Consider the following 25,815-nt stretch of genomic DNA (forward strand, 5'->3'; position numbering starts at 1 on the left):
TTCTTTTCAATACATCTATGTGAATCTAAATCAGAATTCCCCATGTTCTATAAGCTATCTTGCAAATACTGTATTTGATAGAGAAACATATTTGACCATGGATTTTAAGGTTTTTAAGCATTGCTATTTCAAATGTGTTCCTGGCATAGCGATGGCCTAGTCTTTGTGCCAGTTTTCAACATTAAAACTCCACAATTTAAAGTTGAACTACTTTCTGTAGATACAGGGAGGTCATAATGAATCACTTACTGGGATACATATCAAAGGGTAGATGAAGACATTTGTTAGGATGAGAACTTTTATGAACATGTTGCTCCCCAGAACATTTGGGCATTGAGTTCTCAGATGATTTCCAACATCAATTTTTCAATTCTTTCTAATGAGTGTGCTAAGAGCAAGGTTTACATGGGTTGTTCATTGTTGGCTGGTTTATTTGCCTTTTTCTCTAAGATAAGAGCTGCTGTTTGTCTTAGTACGATGTAGTCTTCACAGCTGAAGGCCTTTTGTTTTGTGGCACGGGAATGGCAGTTGCATCTGAGCTGGCAGGAAGGCAGGGAATAAACACTGTCAGCCACAATTATTCTGAAGAGTGGGCAATTATATTAGGAAATTACAGACTGTGACAATGGACAATTCTTACTCGTCAAAGCCGATGTCAAGAAGAGATAGCAAATAAATACAGAGGGGGAAAGAACGGTGATGTTTGTGGAGCATCTCCTCGGGTCTGGGATTGTCGGCTATTTCCAGAGTTCATGAAACCTGTGCAACAAACTCGGTGACAAAGCAGTTGACAAAACCAAAGCCACTTCTGATGTCACATACCTAGAAAACGGCAGCCTCTTACAAAAACATCCAGCCTCTTACAAGAACATCCTCCCTATGCCCCTAGGTCACCTAATGTACTAGAGGACTTTTAGGCAAATCGTGTGTATCCTCAAAAGAGCTCAAGGGGCACCTCATGGGTTCATGGGCTGCTCCTGGTGAGAGCACACCGCTTACAGAAATGGTTTGAGAAACATTCTGTTTAAAAACCTAACCCATCGCCCTCAAGTTGACACTGTTTGTTTCTCGGCACCAAGTTAGAGGCACTCATGAGACGAAGGTCCTCCCAAGGGACGGTTTCTTGGGAGACAAAAACTTTCAAAAATATCCAAAGGCTTTGTCTAATAACATAAAAACAACCTTCCTGCAAATTTATTTTCAATGCTTTCCTATAGCTTGGCTTCAGCTACAGGACTGAACGACTCGGTTATTACCTTAAACAGAGGGGAAAACATCCCTGGTAGCGGTTGGCATGACTGAGGAGAAGGGAGGAGTGAGAGGAGAGGATGGAAACAAACTGAGTTCAGCCCAAACACGGCTCACATCTGGGCAGCCCAACCCTGCAGAGAACCTTCTCGCCAAGCCCTGCCAAAAGGCAGCAGTTGTGACCCCCATGTGAACTTCTGATCTGTACCATGCAGTGTCAGACAGAAGAAAACCCGGAATGACACACTATTGATTCCAGAGCATGCTAACTTGAACACACGCTTCATACAAATAGTACCTCTCTCTGCTTCCTCCGGCCAGCCTGGATAGGGGAGGGAGGCAAGGAGAGTGAGTTCCAGTATCAAATCCCCTTTCAGCTCTGACCCCCTTTCACAGGCAAAATGAAAACATTTGGAAAGCATGTGAACAGAGTATTTGCAAATCAGATCCTATTGGGGAACCTCCAAAATTCTATAAAAGCAGGAAAATTGGCAGCTTCAGCACCAAAAGCATTCAAGATTACAGTACCAGGGGAGATACAAGAACCAAATGAGGACCCTGGGTAGAGTTATGTGACAGAGGCTCAGCTGAGGCCTGCTTCTGTCTCTAGGCCTGAACCCCAGCAGCCTGTTCCATTGGTTCTACCTTCTCAGTGTGAAGTGCAGAATCCACCGCTGGATACAAACATCCTGCTGCCTTAAAATGTGGAGACCCACAAGGTCGCATTCCTGCAGTCAGTGTTTATCTGATAGCTCCACCAGTGCTAACTTCTGCAATATTAGAACCGTTCTGGCCATAACTGTTTTCTCAACCACACTGCCAGCCCTCGTGTCTAATTAGATATTAAGAAGAAAAGGCTCCATTTTGCAGGCAGTCACTTAAATCACAGACGTGGACAGCTTGCCAACATGTACTTGCAATCATAAATCAAGGAGGCATCGATACGCAGGCTGCTGCTCTCTGAAACACCTCGTTGGTATGCAAAGAGGCACAGTTATACAGTTATACTTTTATTTCTTTCCTACAGACACCATTGCACAATTTTCATGGTTATTTTCTGAGCTTGGGAGCAGGTAAAAGGTAGGAAGAATGCAGGCCAGAGGAATTCCCCGGCCAAACATTTCTAAATCTCCTGGAGAAGCTGAAGAAGTTTCAGTGTCATAATCTCCATTACAATGAGCAAGGCCTTTAATCAGCACCCTTTATAGGAATGGTATTGTAATAGCTACTAAAGGGTAAACCAGCTGTGCTTTCTATGCTTTAGAGGGCTTTATAAACTAGAAGTGGGGGGCAGAGCTGGTGGGAAGTTAAAATGGCACAGTTGCTATGGAAAACAGAATGGTAGTCCCCCCCCTGCCAAATTAAACACAGAATTACCCTGTGATTCAGCAATGCTACTTTTGTGTGTCCCTATCTAAAGAAATTGGAAGCATAAGGATTTGAACAGATATTTGAAAGCCTATGTTCGCAGTAGCATTATTCATAATAGTCAAAAGGTGGAAACTGAGAAGGGACCCTAAGAAACGGGGTTCAAGGTGGGTGGGAAGAAAGCCTGGCCAGAACAAAAAATCTGGAAGGCCCATAAGGATGTGGGTATGAAGTAACCTAGATAATCAATAACCTATAATAAAAGACAATGAACAACAGAAGCGGGCAATACTGCCTGGAGAGAGGCCCAACAAAAGATTTGCAACCAATTTCAAACAGAAAGAGCATTTATACCCCTGCAGGCCTTTGCCTATCATCTTGCTCACCGCTGCTTGTTCTGGAGAGGGACCCACTTCCAACTCGCTTTAGAAGTGCTCCAAACTTTCTCTCTGTTCTTCCTAAATAAAAATCTCTATTTGTTACACTCAAACTTGTGCAGGTTACTTTTGCCTTTTGTCCACACTGCCTGTGTGCTCCAATTTTATCTTCAGTTTCCACTCACTTTTTTTCTTTACAGTTTTTGGCCAGGGCCAGTTTGAATCCACCACCTCTGGTATATGGGACCAGTGCCTTACTCCTTTGAGCCACAGGCGCCGCCCCACTCACTTTTGCTTTCAATTACTGCTGTGCCTCAGTTGAACTTTCTAGCTCAGCAGAGTAACCAAACCAGGTCTAGGTTTGGGGAACTGGAACCCCTCAACCCCCCAACAACCCAAGTATTCATTGATGAATAAATGGATAAACAAAGTATGCCAAATACAGGGAATATTATTCATCTATAAAAAAGGATGAAATTCTGACACATGCTATAATATAGATGAACCTTGAAGACATTATGTTAAGTGAAATAATCAGACACAAAGGACAAATATTGTACAATTCCCCCATGTGAGGTGTGCAAAAGAGTCAATTACATAGAGACCGAAAGTAGAATGGTAGTTACCAGGGGCTGGGAGGACGGCGGAGTGGGAGCTGTCGGTTAGTAATGGGTATGGAGCTACTGTTTAAGGAGAGGAAAACGTTCTGGAGATGATGATAGTGATGGCATCACAGTAATGTGAATGTATCTAACGACATTGAACTAGATACTTGAAGATGGCCGAAATGGTAAATTGCATGCTCTATCTCATCATAATTTTAAAAAGGCAGAAAAGCAACAGACACATAAGTAATTAACACAATGAATACAAAGATGGAACTGTGTAATTAAACACACACACAAAAGTAAACATATGTCAAATGGTTGGGTGTCTGGGCGAGCAAGGCAATGATGTTTCTGCCCTACCCCCAGCTCATTCTATGGTCTTGTTTTAACTAGAACACAGCCCTGTGTGTCTGCACTAGCTGTTCTTTTACTGAGCAGGACATACGTGGAGCCAGCCACGTGGTGTATCGTACATGGTATAGCATGGTACAGTGAAGCATAGCACAGCAGGTAGCTTTGGAGCTCCAGAGATCTACATTCAAATCCAAGTACTGCTATGTGTCAGCTGCATGACTTTGCCCATGTTACTTTGCCTCTCCAGGCCTTGGTTTCTTCATGTATAGAACAGTCCCAGTCATACCTCCAAGAGTTGTGGTGAGGATTCAGCGAAAGGATGCAAAGCTCTCGGAGTTTAATAATGGAAGTGGCAACTACTGGTAATAGTTAGAACAGCAACAACAAATACAACTACCGGAGTTGAAGAAGTGAAGGAAAGAAAGTGGATGCTAATGGGTGCATTAAATAATTATTCTCTGATATTTTTCAAAAATCAACAACTGAGCTCTTGGTTTATATTAAAGTATTATTAGTCATTATTCAAGTGACTTATTTTACCCTCTCAGAAGATGCCCATCAATCTAAAACAAGAAAGAAAAACGGGAGTTTTCAGACAGTAGGTGTCAGAGATGCAGAGAAAACCCACCCTCGCAATGTGTAGATTGTGCCCTCGGGGGGCCGTCCTGTCCTGCTGCTTCTTAGTGTCCAACCCACTTATCTCCTCATGTCAGACGCCTCCCTGTGAGGGGAAAAGTCTCAACGGACTGGACGCACTAACACATCAACTGCAGAAACACGCTCCCTTATCAGGAGGGACAACTCAGAAGTGCCTATATCTGACAGATTTGTTTGAGTGGGAGAATAAAAGGGTCTTATGTTCTAGATTTGGGGTACAGATGGGACTGATTTCTCGTCAGCCTGGGGAAGGTTGATGGAAGAGGTGAGATGCGAGCTCTGAATTAAGGAATAGCGGCAGTACTTGGGAACAATAAAGGCAGGCTGCCAAGTACCCCCAAATCGGAACCAGATTAGAAGCTGGTCTGGGGCTTGAGTCCAGGTGGGTGCTGATTCCCGTGCTGGTACACATTCCTCCAGGATGCAAACCAGAAACCTCTTTCTTATAGCCCCACAAAAATCTTACTGGAATCCATTAAGAAATTGAACCCTGGTGAACTGTTGGCTGAAGAAGAGAGGAGGCTCATGTTTGCAGCAGAAGGTTCATCTTGTCTTAGCACAGAAAGATTTTACTATGAACCAAGACAGAGGTTTTCCATGGCTTGTCTATCAGCATTAACTTCCAAGCATTTCCAACCTATCAGATGCACCCACCAAAGCATAAAAGATCCAGTTCACTGTGCAGGGAGCAGAAGAATGACTCAAGGTAAAACAAGCCTCTCACAGGCAGCAGGCAGTAGCAAAATCATATCCATTTACTAAGAAGATATTTCTTAGACAAGCCTGTACTCTATCACCCTCCCACATTTAACTGATACCACGAAGATGGTAGAATTTTAGCATGAGTTGAAGAAATACTGCCTTAACAAATGATATCCTATTGCAGAAAAAGATATTGGATTTCTCAGACTGGATCTCTATCCAACTAAAATTCTGGAATGTAAGTTTTAAGAATCTTCCATCAAGGTGAATGTGGTAGCTCACATCTGTAATCTCAGTACTCTGGGAGGCTGAGGATTGTTTGAGGTCATGAGTTCAAGACCAGCCTGAGCAAGAGTGAAACCCTTTCTCTAAAAACAAAATAAACAAGAAAACTAGCCAGGCATTGTGGCGGGCATCTGTAGTTCTAACTACTCAAGAGGCTGAGGCAAGAAGATGCTTGAGTCCAAGAGTTTGATGTTGCTGTGAGCTATGACGCCATGGCACTATACCAAGGGTGTCAAAGTGAGACTCTGTCTCAAAAGAAAAAAAAAGAATCTTCCATCAAATGACTTATTTCCAAAGGTATGTACTTCAATACATATTCTATATCTGTATATATATATAAGCTATACACATTAAATGAAATAAACTGTCTTATAGACTGAAGGCTTATGTTATAAATAAATAAATTAATACCCCTAAATCTTAAAGACCTGGTGCCATGCCCAAAGACATGTGTAGCATCCTTAAGAAATCCCCAGTGGCTATGACTATGTTAATTACTCCAACCCTTGGGCATGGCTAATCAATTCAATAATAGAGGCACTGAGTCTAGGCCAGATTCCCTTCTCTAGAAATTTGAAAATTGACTGGAAACAGAGAGAGACAGAATAGGGGCTTGAATTTCAGGTGGCTCCTGATTCCCGCCTGAAATTGGAAGTAGAGCTAGGTTATGTTTTGCCAGATTGATGCACATCTGCATCTGAGGGACTCCTAGGTGCTCTGGCAGATGTGCTTTCTGGTGCCTGGGCCTTCAGCTTTGTTTGGTTCTAGTCACCCAAAAAGTACTTTTCTAAAGAAAAAAAAAAAGAGTTGATACAGCTGTCACTGAGCCCCATCCTTTCCATAATCCATCCTTTCGAACTCAGGTTGAACAGAATCAGTTTATATTGCTTATCACCACAAGAATCCTCAACCAGAGCATAAGAATACTTTGCTAGGAGGGGCATTTTTTTTCTCAGAGCTGAATGTATAGAAGAAACTGTCTCAGTCTATTTTTGTGATTCCATAAAGGAATACCTAAGGCTAGAGTATTTATTTACAGAAACATGCTTACCTGGCACATGGTTCTGCAAGCTATACACTAAGCATGGCACCAGCATTGGCCTTGGTGAGGGTGTCGGACTGTTACCACTCATGTGGTAAAGCAATCAAGCAATCGGTAGGAAGTGTGTGCAGAGATTACAGGGTGAGAGAGGAAATCAAAGAGAGAGAACTAGGCTCTTTTAAATAACCACCTTTCAAAGGAACTAATAGAACAAGAAGAGAACTCACTCATTTCCATGAAGCACTACATTGTTCATGAGGGATCTGCCCCCATGACCCAACACCCTCCATTAGGCCCCAACTTCAACATTAGGGATCTACTTCAATGTGAAGTTTAGAGGGTCAAATATCTAAACTGTTGCAGAAACTTTGTTAAGAAATATTGGCTTGGCGCCTATAGCTCAACTGGCTAAGGCTCTAGTCACCTACACCTAAGGTGGTGGGTTCGAATCCCCAGCCTGGACCCGCCAAAACAACAATGACGGCTGCAACCAAAAAACAGCCGGGCGTTGTGGCGGGTGCCTGTGGTCCCAGCTACTTGGGAGGCGGAGGCAGGAGACTCGCTTGAGCCCAGGAGTTGGAGGTTGCTGTGAGCTGTAATGCCACGGCACTCTACCCAGGGGGACAGCTTGAGGCTCTGTCCCAAAAAAAGAAAAAAAAAGAAATACATTCCTGGCTCAGCGCCTATGGCTCAAGTGCCTAAGGTGCCAGCCACATAAAGTGGCAGGTTTGAATCCAGCCCCGGCCCGCCAAACAACAATGATGGCTGCAACCAAAAAATAGTTGGGTATTGTAGCGGGCGCCTGTGGTCCCAGCTACTTGGGAAGCTGAGGCAGGAGACTCACTTGAGCCCAGGAGTTGGAGGTTGCTGTGAGCTGTGATGCTGTGGCACTCTGCCCAGGGGACAGCTTGAGGCTCTGTCTCAAAAAAAAAAAAAAAGAAAGAAATACATTCCTAGAGTCTTCAACAGGAGAAGAAAAAAAGCAAAAAGAATTAGTTTAAGGTTTTGAGAAATCAGATAGAAAATAAACAAAAGTAAAGGAGATTAATGGCAAAGAAAAGCAACAGTAAATCAATAATATTCTGGATTTAAAAAGCAGTGGCTTAATTCAAGGATAGAATCAAGAAAAAGAGGAAATATAACATAAATAAATGAGAAAAATAATTCTAAAAATAGGAAATTTAATTTTTTAAAAATAACTATGTGTACAGGTTAAGATATTATATCTTGGTTATTTGTAGATTTTTAAAAAATGGAACAATGGCTCTTTCCTCATATTAAAATGTTCCTTTGTAAAGCCTTTAATGTGACATCAAATTAACTCAGTAGAACACATTTTCACAAGAGCTCCTTTTACCCAGGGAATGACTATATGCATTAGCCCCTAGAATGGTCCCTGAGCTGGAGGAGATGAGAGAAGAAGGGGGCTCCAGTGATAACCATGTTTCTTATTTCTCTTCTTGATAGAGACTCGAAAACCAGTGGCCAAGAGAGCCCCGGATTCTTGGTATGCATCCACTGACTCGGTGTGAGCTGCCTAGGAGGGAGGTGTAATTCTGAGAGGCAGTATGTTAAAACTCACACCCTTTACGATCAGACAGATCCGAGTTCAAAGCCTAATTCAGCCACTCAGAAGCTATATGACCTTGGGCAAACAAACCAACCTTTTTGGCTACAATGAGTTCTTTTGAGGTTTAAATGGCAAGTAGAGTTTTTAGCACTGTGTCTGGTTAGTGCTGAATAGATGAGGAGGATTGTTTTATAATTTTTTTACGTTATTATTCTTATCATTACCATGATGATGACAATATTCCTTTCTCCTTCCCTTAGAAATTAATGCTTGTCCTGCACATCATTTGAGGAAGCATCAGACAGGCAAATAGCTAAGGGTCCAGGCTCTGCAGTGAGGAAAGAGTGTGTACCATTTCAAAGCAGCAGTGACACTCTGTCACATGGTAGCCTTGTTAGAGTGCAGATCAAATGCTGTGGCTTTGAGTTTTTCAAGGATATGCTTTGAACCTGAATGTTTATTGGAAATATTATATTTAAATACTTGCAACTAATTCAAATTTTTACAAACCCCCAGGATGCGTGCAGAACAAAATTTGTCAGTAGGTTGTAATCAGGCTAGAGAGTTGCTATTTTGCAACTTCTGCTTTGGAGCCCTAAAAATCATCTGGGTTACAACTAAAATACTCTACTTTGAATTATAGAGAGAAACTTGGAGATTACTACTAAGAAGATGGGGAACTGAACATAAATAGCCTTGATGAAATGGTTCCAGTGAAACACTCTAAGAGAAGCTATTTTCAATGAGCATAAAAATATTTCTCTGGATTAAAAAAAGAGCCTTTGCATGAGGAGACTTGGTGCTCCTCTAACCTGACAAGACCCTGTCCTCCTTCAGGACTCAGAAATCTTGCCTATTCTAAGCCAAGTGCCAAGACCTGCTTCACTACAGAACGAGTATCTTTGCCTACTTAATAGGCCAAATTTTATCTTTACCCAAGCAAAGTAAATTACCATTATCCCTATTCCACAAAATTTCTTTCCTCCCTAACTCAGATCACATAAAATTCAAGAGCAGAAATGGCTACATAGACATTATATTATGTTGTTCAATAAAAAAAAACTGTTGCGTGCATGGAAGGGTCAACAAAATAACAAATATTTCTCAACACTGACACTGAAGCTTCTGTCTCAAGAGTTGAGAGCTACCCTCCAGTCAAGAGGGGGCAGAAATCCTTCTCCACCATAAGAATCCTTGGGATCATGGAGGACAGAAGTCAAGTACAACTGAAATCTTGGAAAAACAAAACACTGGGTATGTTCTTTCATTTCAGTGTGATGTTGACCACTTCTCAACCTTCACCATCCTTTACCTCAGGCTTGTGCCTTTCCCTGAAATAGCTGTTTCTTAAATCACCTGTAATTCTGCTGGCAAAAAAACTAAACTGATAACTCTAGTAAAGCCCAGTGCATATGCAGCTACCTGCCACCACTTCCTAACCACGGGAGACTGCTATCGCTTCCAGGTGCAATACGTTTGTTTGTTCATGGTGTTTCTGCAGGAATGGAAATGGTGAGCATTATGTTTTTGGAATGTTGTGGTGTTGGCAATGTTTTCCACTTGTATTTTCTTTTACAATACAACTATTTTTAAATAAATGGAATGTTCCTGTGATAATTTGGCCACAAGGGAGGGAAATTTAGCTCGGGGGCTGAAGTGCACTTAGCAATGGTGAAAAAGACTAACAAAAGGGAATAAATAATCAAAATCAAAGGAAAATATTTAAACTTTCTGTTTGAGGGTTCTTAAAAACACACATACAGAAAAGCACTCTCGCTTATACAGAGCACAGGACTTGGAGCTGGGATTCCTGGATTACAGTCTTCCTGCTGTTGTCATTTGCTAACTGAGAGACCCTGGGCAAGTCACAGCCCGGCTCTGACACTCAGTGTCTGCACCAATAGAATAAGAAGACTCAGCTGGTGACTCCTCCAAGGTCCTTTTCAAGCCACTCCTTTTGATTTGCTTTGTAGGGAGATTTAAAATATCCCCCTAAGGCCTCTGAATTAATGTTGGCCTCTGTTCTGTTAACCACATAGGTCATTTCTTGCCATTCTCCTTAGATTTCTCAGATTCTTAAGTGTTCTCTTGGATCACAAGTAGTCAACCCACAGCAAAAACACTTTGTTCCTTCTTGATTTGGGTTCCTCAGGGCAGTATAACCTAAGAAGCAATAGAGCGGACAGGTGGAGTTTATTATACTAATTTTAGGTGCTTGGGTGAATTTTCCTGACTCTGGCAAGAAAAGCCCTTATCAGGATTGTTCCAGGAGAGCCTTTGGCAACCATGAATATGCTAAAACTTGGGTAAAATTACGTTCAAGGCTCAAAATCTGGAAGGTACTTAATGCTTCAAATTGTTTTTATTAGGATCTTGACAATTAAAGTAGCTACAACATTAAAACCATCGTCCCTTTACCTAACTTGATATTTCCTTGGAAATATGCCAATCAGCCAATGTATAATTACTAATTGCCTTTCATATTTGAATTTTATTTTTAACATTTTTGAACCATTTCATAAAGTTTCATAAGATACCCAATCTCCAAAAAAAAAAAAAAAAAAAAAAGCTTGCTCAAGTTTACTTTGCCAATTTTTGGGTGAATTTTTTTTTTTATAAAAGCCAAGAGTGAACTTTCAAATCTTCCAAATTTATGATATACCTGCACTTCAAGTTTCTGGAAAGAGTAGAATTTTGTGGCCAAAAGCTTGATAACCATATTAATAATGGAAAGAGCTGAACCAATTAAAACTATGACTGAAGATCATCTAATTTAATCATAAAACATACTATAAGAGGAAATCCAGTTTCTAATATACAGTAGGGAAAGAAACTACATCACAATGAAATGCTTTGATATTTATAGTCTTTGGAAACCTTGAATTTTGTGAATTTAATCCCAGGAAAGATCTAATGACATTATCAAAAATTGGCAAAGTAGACTTGAATAATGAAGGTTCATCTAGAGCAGTGATTCTCAACCTTCCTAATCCCATGACCCTTTAATACAGTTCCTCATGTTGTGGTGACATGAAGTAGCAACAAAGATAATTTCATGGTTGGGGGTCACCACAAAATGAGGAACTGTATTAAAGGGTCACAGCCTTAGTAAGGTTCAGAACCTCTGCTCTAGAGAATGTGGTTGATATAGTAAGCAAACCAAGAGTTACCTTGAGAGAGAAATTTTGGGTAGCTCTAGTCTATCTCCTAAGGATAAGCCATGATAATTAAGGAGTGGATGGCAGGAGACCCTCAAGTTCCAAATTATTAACAGTTCTAGCCTATTGTGTGTGTGCATGTATGTGTGTGTGTGTGTGTGTGTGTGTGTGTGTATATATATAATTTAAGCTCACATAAGCAGACTTTGTTTCACAGCTTGTTCCCATAATGAGAACAAGGTCCAAATATATTAAAAGATAAAAAAGACATTTAAGATGAATAATTTATGTGATTTAGGGAGGGCCTAGTCATTAAGAGACAAAAATATCCAACAGAGAGATGTATTGACTCAATTCATCCATGTATGTGGGAGTCATATTGAGAACTACGATAGAAAGAAATGAAGATGAGTTAAGGTATGGTCTCTGACGGTAAGAAGACCTCAGTCTAACTGATGAGATGGTCATTAAATTTAATGTAAGATAAAGGAAAAATAAGAAAGAACAGGCACCAAGAGGAGGAAAGGAATATTAGTTTCTGTGGGGAGTTTTGCCAAGGGACTTACCTGAATTCCTGAGCAAGAGGGTGACCCTAGGTGTGCACCTTACAGCCTTTCCTTCCTCCTCCAAACTGAATCCCAGTGCAGGCTACCACCACATTCCTGATATTCTAACATGATGCTTCTCATTAATAGATGTTCAATAAAGATTTGTTTACTGAATGAAGCAACAATACCTAATAATTCTAGATCTAATTTTTCTCCCCTATAATATGGTAATAAGATCACCTCACATAGATGCATATGAGGATTAAAGGCATTAACATAGGTAAAATGCTATACAGCATGGTGCCTGGCTCAATAAATATCAGGTCTCATTAATATTAGATATTGTTACCACTATTTCTATAGATGAGAAAACTGAGGCTAAAAGAACCTCATAAATTACTCATGATTACACAGATATTCAGTTCAAAAGCCAGACTTCAAATTGTATCTGAGGAATTCAAAACTCAAGCCCATACCATGCACTTCTGATTAGAGTTATTTGTGTTTGAACCTCATGGATATCATGACACTTATCCCCATTGAATCCAATTCAGGCCCACATGGCAGACCTATTTTAAAAATTGATTAAAGTTACTTGAGCCTCGAATATGTTAAATGTAAAATGTAACAAAACTGTAAGATTTCAAATTCTCTTTCAGTTTCAGATTTGTCTTCCCTGGGGCTGACATCACCAAGAAGGTAATCTGTTCCTATCCTCTTACAACAAGAATTATGCAAGGATCCACAGTCATGTCTCTGTGTGGGAACCTCAGGTAGGTGTTTGTGAAACCCCAGTGGAGCCCAAGACCTAGGAGGATCATTTTGAGAGTGCAGACCAATACTTAGTTGGCTGATGTGCTCTGCTGAGCTTGCTTCTGGGTTCAAGCCTGGAAACAGCCCAGTCTCCCAAGGTACTTGGCTACAGCCCCATCTGGCCTTGAGCCTGCAAAGAAAACTATCTGCCAGGATGTCCAGAGGAATGACAAACACTAGTGCCTTGGTGGAAAGGCTCATCTGCCCTCTGACCTTAGTCTTCTCAGTGAACCTGAAAGTGTCCCCGAGGCACCTTTTCAGCCTTCCTCAGCTGAGGTCCAAGCTCAGAGTTGCTTTCATGAGGACCCAGAGGGAAACTCACCCATTTCTTGCAGTTTAGGACTCTGAATCTCCCTCACAGGTTTGCATATCTCCATTCCACAGCAGACCATGAGTGCCCTAAGTCTTAGCTCTGGTCCCTTTCATTGTACTTGGGAAATTATACTAGCTATACAGCAACTTGCGGAGTGACACACACCTTTTTGAGTCAATCTTAGACTCTCCAGCTTCTGTCCTATAGCAGATACCAAGAGGGCCTAGTGTCAGCCCCTCCTACTGCAGTTGGAGAACTAATCTGTCTGTGCAAGTAGCTCTTGGGTGATACACACCCATCGGAGTCAACAAGACACTCTCAGCCTCCTTTCCACAGTAGATCTCAAAGTGGCCTGAACTCTACTCTAGCTTCTCTCGTGGTAACCAGGAACCTACCGTACCTGGACAGACCTGCTGGGAAGCATGCCCATCTGGGCCACTAGAGCAGACTGTCTAGGCTGAGATCCCTGGCCAGAGTGCCCACATAGCCCCAGTATTCTCCTCAGGTCTTCTCCAGGTCCAACTGGGCCAAAAATCCTCATCAACCTTGGAATACTCATGAAACTCATTGCAAGCCTGGCTTCATAGCATCCTCTAGTGCTAAGATGGCTTCAGTCATCACAGGGCTCGGGGAACACAACAACCTGTCAGCTTAAAATCCCTAGAAAGCACTCTGAAGTAAGACAGGCACAAATAAAGCCAGACTGCAAAGATTAAAATAAATCCCTCAATGTACAACACCATGGCACTTCCGCAAACATCAAGAACATTGAGGGAAATATGACCTGACCAAACAGACAAGCTAAGGTGCCAGAGATCAACCTTAAAAGGATGGCAATATACAATCTCTCAGACAAATAATTCAAAATAGCTATTTAAAGGAAGCTCAAGGAAATTCAATAAAATACAGAGAATCCTTCCATAAATTTATCAGAGAAATCTGACAGATGGAAATAGCAATAAAATAAAAACCCAGAAATGTTGGAGCTGAAACATACAATGAATTAAATGAAAAATGCAATAGAGAACATTGACAGCAAAACTGATCAAATAGAACAAAGAATCAGTGATCTTGAAGACAGACTATTTAAAAATAGGCAGTCAAAAAGAAAAAAAGAATGAAAAGTATTACAGGATCTACAGGAAAACACCAAAAGAGCTATTGATGTTATTGGAATTAAAGAGGGAGCTGAGAAAGACAAGGGGGTAGAAAGCTTACTCGAATCACGACAGAAAACTTTCCAAACCTGGAGAAAGATACAAATGTTCAGGTACAGGAAAGCCAAAAGCCACCAATCAGAATCAGCTATCTAAGAATACCCCAGGGTATAGTATAACAGAAACTTGCAAAGGTCAAAGACAAAGAGAGATCCTGAAAGCAAAAGAAAAAAAGAAAACAACACATGGGGAAGTGTGTGTGTGTGTGTGTGTATCCATTCATGTATTCCAGTATCTAGCACATGTAAAATTTGTTCAATGAATAAATAAAGAAGTATTTTCCATGTTAATCCTATACAATAAAGAAGAATTTTCCATGTTAATCCTATACATGTATCATCCCCGTGGAAAGAGATCTGAATCAACTTTGTATCCTTAGTACTTAACATGGAGTGAATTGCACAAAGAACAAACGAACAACTAGTAAGCAGTAGTTAGTTTTATCTTTACTGTGTCATGCAGGGAGGAGAATAAAAAAGGGTCAGCATATTTTAAACAACACTGGGCTTCAAAGTGGAATTAGATTATAAAACACAGAAGAAAAAGTGGCCAACTCTTTGCTTCTGACATCATCAGCTTTGGAATAACTAGTAGACATTCGATACTAGTGACTTAGGTCACAGACAGAGATGGAGAAATAATCATTCCATTCAATTCATTTTAATCTACTCACCGCAGGAATTATTAAAAATGAAAAGAACTTCTTTGTTAGAAATATGGTTCATTTTAATGTTACCAGAGTAAAGTATAGACCTCAAAACTCCATGATCAACCAAAAAAAAAAAAAAAAAACCCAAGAAACAAAAAAATCTCCATGATCTAATTTATTGCTTATTTTTGTACTGTATTTTTTATTTTAAAACAACATTATATAAGACTTGACTTGAAAGGAATTCTCCTTTTTGAAATGCTTTATTTTCTGAAATAGCAATAAGCAATATCATATATATGCAGATTTACTAGAAAGGACTTATTCATAATCACACTTTTTCTTCTGCTATGCATCTATTAGGTACCAACTCATGACTTCCATTAATTATGAAAATTAAACATTCTTTTTTCTATTGGTTTTCAAAATAACCTTGAAATTATTTTTAGCAGCAACATATGTTCTATCTGGAAATTTATGCTACTCTTTAAAAAATATATTTAAAACAGAAACCAGCTTTGTGCTTTACAACAAATATAAATGGGGTAATTTGGATAATGAAAATAAATGAATAACAGCAGTACTAATGGAGTTGATTCTATTTGTGATGGCTCATTAACTCTGTACAGGATGCAATTCACTGCCCTGGATCAGGAGTTGATAATGGCACAATGTGGAGCTATTAGTGTAAGGCGGCTGCAATAGGAAATTAACAGAAGGTCTGCTCATTCATTGGGAAGTATCTGTTTTGCATGTATAACCATATTAAACCATGCACTGAGAAAGGCCATGCCATGGAAAAAGATAAAGACAAGAAATAACTTGGGTATACTGGGTATACTGCTAGTAGTAAAGGAGTATTTACCAAGCTTGTAGTAAGTCCTTTAGATGCATTTGATTACCTAATCTTCCCAACAATCCTATTCTCATAATTATTATCCTCATTTGGCAGATGAGGAAATTGAAACTTAGAGAGCTGCTCAGAGACACACACCAATAAGTGGCAAAGCTCACATTCCAATCCAGGCAGCATGACTCCAGAGTCTCTGTCCTTAACTACTCCCCATAATGACAAATTGCCTCCCTACCTCTGCCTGACCTCCAACTTTAGCTAGTCTAGAGTGACAACGAGCAAATTAAAATCTCAGTGTTTCTCACTCTGAGATGCAAGATGAGGAGAGAGGACAATACAACAGGCCCCTAGGGATGATTCTTAGGTTCTAGGAAGGACAGAGGGAAAGGGGGAGAATGTAGATTGAAAAGATATATTCACCAGATCATCGTTTTCATAATATTACTAACAAAACTAAAGCTGGACAAAATCCCAGCCCAAGGGATATACTGAAGAGACCATTTAGGGAGTATACTTAAAAGATGTTGATAATCACTAGCACTTTGACATCTAACCTGCCATTAACTAGCTATAAGATCCTGGGAAAATCATACAACCTAGTGCAGTGATTTCTCAGGGCTGAACTAGATGATCTTAAAGGCAATTTTTTCCTAATTCTGGGCTGTGAAGTATTATTAGTGACAATTTCCATGCTCTGGAGAAGAAAGAGGAAAAATGTACAAGGTAGTAACTTTCTCATAAGGCAAACTATTTACTATTAGCGATATTTCTGTGCTCTGGGGGGAAAAGAGGGAAAAAAAGTACAAAGTAGTAACATTTTCATAAGGCAAACTACCTTCAATTTAAAGAATTTTCTTTTATTCTGAAATTAGGTTCTTACTACTTATTAGCATCACAATTATGAAATGATTATGGTGAAAGTATAAGACAGAAGGTCTCTTTGTTTTCTTAATGTTCCTATTGAACAAATTAGGTAGTTGATTACTTTAATCTCATCTTATAAACTTTCTTGAAATGTTACAAGTTATAAAAACCTTATAGAGGGAACCTCTACTCCTACAAACACAAACAATGTAAGCTAATTCTATGTACCCTTATACAAATCTGAAAAAAAATATATAAATTTTCCAACTCAAATGTTCACAGTCATCTTCATTTCTATAGCACTTTAGAGTTTGTTAAACATTTTCACATGTATTATCTCATTTGGTGCATTATGGTCTCTGAGACAATCCTGTTTTTTAAAGATTGAACAATAGATCTAAGAGAGGTCAAGTTAACTGGACCAGGATCACAGTGTTTGTGAAAGAGGAACCAGATTCCAACTCATGTCTTTTGACTTTAAGTCCTCTCTGTTTTCCAATCTTTAAGTAGTTTATGAATCTGGGGACGTACGAGAATTATAAGCAAAGTGCTTTAGACACATAGAACTAATATATCTGAATTTCTGGGAGACTAAGAGTCGTGGCTTTTATGAGTTTTCCAGCTGATTTGGGTTCGCAGCCAAATTTGGGGACAACTATCAAATGGTGTCTGCCTGTCCACTGGCCTCACCAAAAAGAATAGGAGTTTTGGAGTCAGAGAGAACTGTACACCCCTGGGCAAGTCATATAATCTACCTGAGCCTCAGTTTCTTCATCTTTGAAATGAACATGATATCTAATATGAGTTGTAAATATTTGAAAAAATATGTAAAGTGCTTAGATATATGATAATCACTTAGATATATGATAATCACTCAAAATGGAGTGATTTTCATTACCACTGCTAGAGTGAATATATTACCTAATAGGATGCTCTGTTATCACCAAGGAAGAACTAGGTAGATATTATAGATAGCAAAGATTCTAGAATTTTCCTAAAGCAAATTTACAACAGACACCAGTAAGCCACTTATTCATGACTTTGGGACAGTCAGCAGGTCTTAGTTTTGTCCTCTGTAAAATAGCAAAATCTATTCACTGCTAAGCTATCCATCATCTGGCTCTAAAACACCCAGAACTCTCTGCTTCTATCTAAGAGTTAAAGGAACAGTTGTGAGAATGTGAACCTGAGTGGAGTATTAAATGAGTATAATTGAAATAAATTGGTATGTATGAATGACAAATCTCTATAGCTCTGTTGTCATTTTATATCAAGGCAAGACTACGTCAAAATCCAAATATTTGCTTTTTTAGAGTTGATAATTTATATCTACCTAAGCTCAAAAACATTTGAAGCAGTTTACCAAAAAAGAAAAAACTAGGACAAAAATAAAGCCAGAGAAAAAGCTAAGAATTACCCCACTAACGGGGTAGAAGAGGAAAACAGGGCAGGGAAAATGATTTTTTTTCAGGAAAGTCAGAAAAGCTATTTACAAAAACTGTAAAACTGTATATTTAAGTTATCATCAAGTTCCTATATTTTAAAAAACATGAAAATAAAAATTTCTCTTAATGTTTCTTACAAAGACTGAAATGGTTATCATCAATATACAGACGCAACATAAAGGATTTTTGCCTAAACGAATGGAACTCTCTCTCGATATAGCAGTGAGTGCTTCAACTTTTCTTTTCACCTTAATTTTGCTCTTGTCCTTCCAATAAAAGTACGTACTGCATCTAAGTACTGCATCCTTGTTCCTCTATCTGATCGTTCTCTGTCTGGGTTTTAGTTTTGAAAACACAGGCTATGATGATAGTAGTAGAAAGAATCCAAAATTACATCCTTACAAGTCCATACGAAGTTGCAGTTTTTGATCTCAGCATGATTGATTTGATTTATTGCTTTATAACTTCTGCCCTGGTTATAATCAAAATGAAAACTCTTTCCTGGTTTCTGTTCTGTTCCTACTGTTACTGTTCCCACCCAGCCCCACTGTGGCTGCCCTAAGAGCCTCCATTCCAGCTGCCTCTGTTTCCAGAGACTTTCAGTTCAAGCTTCTTACAACAATCTTTCTAAAGCAGAGCTCTGGTGGTGTCTTTTCACCACTAAAACTTTCTTGGTTACCCACTGTTTACCACAGTTCTGTCTGCTGTTCAAGCCTTCATGATTTTCTTACAAACTACCTCTTTCTTCAGAATACCTGGAGCTTACCTTGCTCTCCAGCCAAACTAAATTACTTGTGAGTATTTAAATGTAGTTTGTGCTTATCTATCACCTTTACCACACGATTGCCTCTAACGAGACAAATAAATGAAGAAAATAATACCAGGTATAATTTCTCTATATCAGTCACAAGGCTTTTTAAATATACATAGTATGATTTACATTTGTTTCTAAATCTAACAAGTTACACGCATGAGAACCTAAGTTAAGACTTGTGTATGCTATAACCCAAAGTCCAGCATTATCGCTCCATAGCTACCATAGATGAAATTTATTTTTTTGGCTGCTGAGATTAGGATTCTCTTTCAGTTGCCAAGGTGGATGAGGCCAGCTGGCAGGATTAGCTTAGGAAAAAATATGCCACGTTGAACCGCCATGCAACAGAAACAAATGAAAGCTAATTTGCTGACCAGTCTTGTTTATTTTGGTTCATTCAGCAGGGTAATATACTAGAAACAACATTGGACTGGATCTCAGGAGACCTGGAATTTAGTCCCGTTTCTGCCATGACCAACCATACAACTTTCAGAGGATCACACACATTTTCTGGTCCTCAGTTTTTTCACGGAGAAAACAGAAATCTTTTTTGCTTTGCTCAAACAGTGCACATGGATAAGGGATGATTATTCCTTTACTTGCCACCCCCTATAGCACAGCCCCCCTTTTATATCTATTTGCTTTACAATTCTGTACTATTCCTGGAACTTTTGCAGACTGCATGATTCCATTTCAATACCACTAAGAGTCCTGAAGGAGGAAGTAAATATCAGATATCACAAATAATGTTGTTCAAATATATTGCTTTTTAGGATGTTGACTGAATAATCTCCAGGGCCCTTTCAATCTCTAACATAGTAAAATTTCATATTTGAATTTATATCAGAAATTCATATATCTCTCATACATAAAAAAACCTTCAGGTATATATTCATCATCTCCTTTCTCCTATCTGACAGTAGTTTCCCTGTCTTATGAATCTAAACTTCATGAAGACTTAATATGTTCGTTTTCCTCTTACATACACAAAACCTTGCCTGACATCTCACATTTCTTATAGTAATTTATACTACAGTTTTCCCTTTTACCTATGAGTATAGATTTCAGATTTCAATTGATACATAACAATGAAACAACAAACTACTAAAACACATATTTTGTCTTATATTGCTACGTGTGATAGTGCAGATTCTGAAGAGAAAAAATTTCAGCTCATATCATCATGGGAAAGGCAAATTGTCTCAAAAAGCTGTGTCTACTCTGTGAAATATAAAGGTATATGGTCAAGAATAGCACACAGAAAAATAATAGCAACTGTTTGCTCCAAAAACGAGGCTGATCATCCGAATCGAAAAAGTGGACCTTAAAATAAAGATGGTAAAACAAGGCAAACATACTAACTCTTACTTGCCTTACTAACTTCCCTACCTAAAGTAGGTATTGACCAATGGATACCAGAAACCAAACCTCTTTGCTATCCTGTTTTAAAGATTTACCTGGCTGAAATCAACCTGGTGACCATGGCAGCCAATGCCATATCTTTCTAGATAATTTGTCTGAATTTTTAGTATGATGGGAATTGCAGTAAAGAAGCAGCAAGGTCTCCTATAGTTTACTTGTGGATTTTAGATTTGGTCTCACCTGAGTTATTGTAAAGTGCCAAATAAATTATTAACGCCTCCAAGAATACACACACACACACTTCAGGAATAACCAAGATAGGGGTAATTTCAAAGTCTAATGAATAATATACAATATTCAAGAATTTTTATTCTTCCATATTCAAGTGACACTCAAGAAAAATAAACATGAAACCCTTTAGTCCACTTTTCCTTAACACAAAATACAATACTTGTACTTTTCACCGAAAGTTAACCTCAATTTTTAAATTTTTCACCATTTAATAAACTCTAGAAAGCATAAAAATGAGTGATCCAGATAGTGGGAATATCCAAAGACTATTTATACAAAGACACTAACACTCTCTGGACAAATTAAATGAAACAAAATCAGCACTTACTTGACATAAACCGCTGATGCACATATCCAAAGATTCTGTATAGCAACGAGTTCCATCTAAGACCTTAGGTGCGAGTTCAACAACCAAAGCTGTTCCTTTGGCTTGGCACTTGAGTGAACATGGGTTGTCGGGGTCATTAGACACAGGAAGCCATTCATAAAACTGGCCATGGTGCTTGACATCATTATGAGCAGAGCATTGCTGAGCTCGGAAATCACCTGATTCTGGTGGGCAGTCCTGGAGAAAAAAAGGGGGAAGGAACAAACACAGAGTAAAAGGATTACCCAAATAGAAAATTAGAGCAGCTATGCAGTCTGGCAAGGGTGTAAAGAACAAAATGTCTTGGTACATTAAACCCTACCATATTATTTTAGAGGTTATGTGATTATTTGGCTCTTAAAATGTAGAAATCTGGAAAGGGGACAGAGCAATATGGCTGAATAGAAATCTCCAGTGATTTTCCCTCTGCATAAAAGCTTAATTCAACAATGATCAACGTGAGCACATACCTTCAGAAGAACCAAAATTCAAGTAAGTGATCATACTTACCTTTAATATTTTAGCAAGGAAAGAGACACTGAAGAGAGCAGAGAAAGCAATCATCTTGCATTGCCTACACTATCCCTTCCCCATCCTCTGACAGTAGCGCACCAGAAAGAATCTGTGTGCCCAGGGGAGAGAGAGTGAAATGACTGTGGGATTTTGCACTGAAACTCAGGGCTTCTCTGGTATAGAGGAACGTGGCACAGGGCAGAGAATTATGCAGGTATCCACAGAGGGAGCATTCAGATCAGCCTGACCAGAGAGAAATTCTCTGCTCCAAAACCTGAGTTCTGGCTATTAACACCACCAACTGACAAAAAGGAGCCTGGACTAAATTCATAAGGTAGATAGGCCATAGAGGATGCAGTCTTTGGGCAATTCCTATGGCCGTGCTGGCTCAGAGCCAACTGACTCGGGGTTCAGATGACCTAGCAGCTCAGCAGTTCAGAGACACCAGCAGCTATGACCAAATCAGTGCTGTGTCATTCCTCCCTCAACTGCTCAGGGAATATCTTGTTCCAACTGGGGGGAAAAATGAAAAGTTTAGAACACTTTGTTCTGTAACTTGGGTACCAGCTCAGCCACAATAAAATAAAGTACAAAGCAAGATTTCTGAAATCACTGAGTCCAGGCCTCAGTTCCATACATACTACCAGAGAAGATATTTCTGGACCTACTCTGGGCCAGAAGGAAACATGCTGCCTTAAGAGAAGGACCTCCTCATTGTAGGAGTTATCACCTACTGACTAAAGAGCCCAGGGGCTTTGAATGAACATCATCACTGGCTTTGAATGAGACTGGGCAGGCTTCAGGTGTGGACTAGCTTCAGGTATGACCTGGTGCTGGTAGCCATGGGGGGCAAGGCGGAGTGCCTGCATTACTCCTAACTCCAGTAGCCTAGAACATAGAATGAGGGAAGAGAATAAGAGTCTTGGCTGGAAATCCAGGGAATTCTCTCATATCTTACCCAAGTTTACCAAGACTAAACCATCAGGAGTCTATAAGAATCATTACTGGGCTTGGGACACTCCCCAGTGCTGATGTGGCTGCTGTGACCAAAGACTTAGATCACCACATACAATTCCTTTTGAATATCTAGAAAGCCTTTACAAGAAGGATAAGAATCAAACAAGCCCAGACAACAAAGACTAAAACAAATACCTACCTTGTCAATATCCAAATGTTGACAACATCCACAAGCTTCAAGAATACCCAGTAAAACATAACTTCAAACAAAGGTAACAGAGATCAGCCAGAAGCAATGGAGATATATGACCCTTCAGACAAAGAATTCAAAACAGCTGTCTTAAAAAGGCTCAATGAACTTCAAGACAACAAAGAGAAGGAACTCAGAAGCCAATCAGAGAAATCTAAGATATTTCAATAATAATAATAAAAAAAAAAACAAGCAGAAGCTCTGGAGCTTAATAATTCAACTGACCAAATGAGCAATGCATCAGAGTCCCTCAACAGGAGAAATGACCAAGATGAAGGAATTAATGAGCTTGAAGATAGGCTATTTGAAAATGCAGTCAGAACAGAAAAAAGAATAAAAAAGAATGAAGCATGCCTGCCAGATCTAGAAAATAGCTTCAAAAAGGCAAATTTAAGAGTTAGCTTTAAAGAGGAAGTAGAGAAAGAGATTGGAGTTTATTCAAAGAAATAATAACAGAGAACATTTTAAACCTAGAAAAAGATATTAATATTCAGGTTCAAAAAGGTCATAGAACACCAAGTAGATTTAACCTAAACAAGACTACCTCAAGCCCATTAATATAATCAAGCATTCAAAGGTTACTGATAAAGAAAAGGTCCTAAGAAGAGTAATACAAAAGAAAAAAAATGTAAAGGAATTTTAATACACTTGACAGCAGACTTCTCAGAGGAAACTTTAGAGACCAGGAAAGAGTGGCATGACATACTCAAAATGCTGAAGGGACAAAAACCCCTCAATCCTAGAATATTATATCCTGCAAAAATATCCTTCAAACATGAAGGAGAAATACTCTCCAAGATAAACGAAAGCTAAGGGATTTCAATAACAGACTGGTCCTAAAGGAGTTCTTCATTCTAAAAGAAAAGAATGTTAATGAACAATGGGAAGGCACCTGAAGATATACAACTAACTGGTAAAGTATATAAATACAGAATACTCTATGTAATTACACTGCATAAACCACTTATACCTTGAGAAGGAGGCCTAAAAGACAAACCTATCAAAAATAACTACAACAACTTTTTGAAAGATAGATAGTACAAAAAGATATGTAGGGAAACAACAAAAAGTGAAAAAGCAAGGAGAAAGGAAAATAGAGTTAAAGGGTAGAATTTGTTAGATTTATTCTTGCTTATTTATTTATTAATTTATAAGCAGAGTTGTCATGCTCAAATAATTGGTTATAAAATTTGGCAAATCTCATGGTACCCTCAAATCAAAAAACCTATTACAGATCATAAAACAGCATGAAATTAAAACATACTACCAGAGAAAACCACTTTTAACAAAGGAAAACAGGAAGGAATAAATTAGAGAGGACTACAAAAAAAACAAAAACAAACCAGAAATCAAATGATAACATGTCAGTAATAAGTCCCTATCTACCAATAATAACATTGAATGCAATGAACTAAACTCTACAATCAAAAAAACATTCCGTGGCTAAACAGAAATAAAGAACAAAAAACAAGAACTAACCATATGTTATCTGCAAGAGATGCACCTCACCTATAAACATGTAGAATGAAAATAAAGGGATGGGAAAAGATATTCCATGCAAATAAAAAATTTAAAAAAATCAGGAGTAGCTGTACTTTTATCAGATAAAATAGATTTCAAGGCAAAACTGTATAAAGAAACAAAGATCATTATGAATAATAAAGGGGTCAATTCAGCAAAAGGATATAAAAATTCTAAATATACATGTGCCTAATACTGGAGTACCAGGGTATATAAAGCAAATATTTGTCAAAGCTAAAGAAAGTGACAGACCTAAATAATCCCAATACAATAATTGTTAGAGAACTCAACACTACTTTCAACACTGAGTAGATCATCTAGGCAGAAAATCAACAAAGAAATGCTGGATTTAATTTTTAGTATAGACCAAATGGACCTAATAGATATTTATAGAACATTTCATCAACAGCTTCAGAATATGTGTTCTTCTCCTCAGTTAATGGGTCATTCACAAGGATGGACCATATGTTAGGATATAAAACAAGTCTTAAGAAATTTTTAAAAATTGAGATCATACCAAGTATTTTCTCTGACTATGATGGAATAAAACTGGAAATTGATAACAAGAGGAACATCGGAAAACATACAAACACAGAAATTAAACAATATGATCTTGAATAACCAGTGGACAAATGAAGAATTAAGAAGGACATCAAAAATGTCTCAGAACAAATGAAAATGACAACACAACATATTAAGACCTATGGGATACTGCAAAAGGAGTAATAAGAGGAAAGTTTGTAACAATAAGTGACTACATCAAACAAATAGAAAAACTTCAAATAAACAACCTATTGGTGAATCTCAAAGAACTAGAAAAACAAGAGCCAATGGAATCCAAAATTAGTAAAGGAAAAGAAATAATACAGCTCAGAGCAGAGATAGATAAATTGAGACCCAAAAGATCAATGAAAAAAAAGTTGTTTTTTCAAAAAGATTAATACAATAGACATACCTTTATCTAGACTAAGAAGAAAAAGGAGATGACAAACCCAAATAAATAAAATGAGAGATGAATAAAGAGATATCACAACTGATAGTACAGAAATCCAAAAAATCATTAGCTACTATGAGCAGCTATATACCAATGAATGGGAAATTCTTGAAGAAACTGATAAATTTCTAGACACATGAAATGTACCAAAATTGAACCACAAGGAAATAAACCAAGGTAGTAATAAAATGTCTCCTTTCAAAGAAAAGCCCAGGATCAGATGGCTTCACTGCTGAATTCTACCAAGCATTCAAAAAAGAATTAATACCAATCCTATTTAAACTATTTCAAAAATCTGAGAAGGCAATACTCCCAAACACATCCTACAAGGCTAGAATTTTCCTGATACCAAAACCAGACAAACACACACCAGAAAAAGAAAACTATGGGCTAATATCTCTGATGGACACAGATGCAAAATTATCAACAAATCCTAGCAAACTGAATTCAACAACACATTAAAAAGATTATTCATCATGATCAAGTAGGATTCATCTCAGGGATGCAAGAATGGTTTAACATAAGCAATCAATATGATACATCATTTCAAGAGACTGAAGAACAAAAACCTTATCAACATTTCAATTGAAGCTGAAAAAGTAATTCAATAAAATTCAAAATCCCTTCATCATAAAAATTCTCAAAAAACTGGATACTGAAGGAACTTAACATGAT

The 25,815-nt window shown here is 38.5% G+C and overlaps 1 protein-coding gene across 1 annotated transcript in view; it reads right to left on the minus strand.

Annotated features, from left to right (window-relative positions):
* The window catches only part of ADAMTSL1 (ADAMTS like 1), an 898,927-nt gene that overhangs the window by 254,151 nt on the left and 618,961 nt on the right, over positions 1-25,815 (minus strand). The window contains exon 5 of the mRNA XM_012813071.2: positions 20,867-21,103. Within this exon, the coding sequence (XP_012668525.2) occupies positions 20,867-21,103 (237 nt within the window). The remainder of the gene's footprint in view (positions 1-20,866; positions 21,104-25,815) is intronic.

This window comes from Otolemur garnettii, unplaced genomic scaffold (genome assembly GCF_000181295.1).
Source record: "Otolemur garnettii isolate 467f Iridium unplaced genomic scaffold, OtoGar3 scaffold00006, whole genome shotgun sequence".
Classification (NCBI taxonomy): domain Eukaryota; kingdom Metazoa; phylum Chordata; class Mammalia; order Primates; family Galagidae; genus Otolemur; species Otolemur garnettii.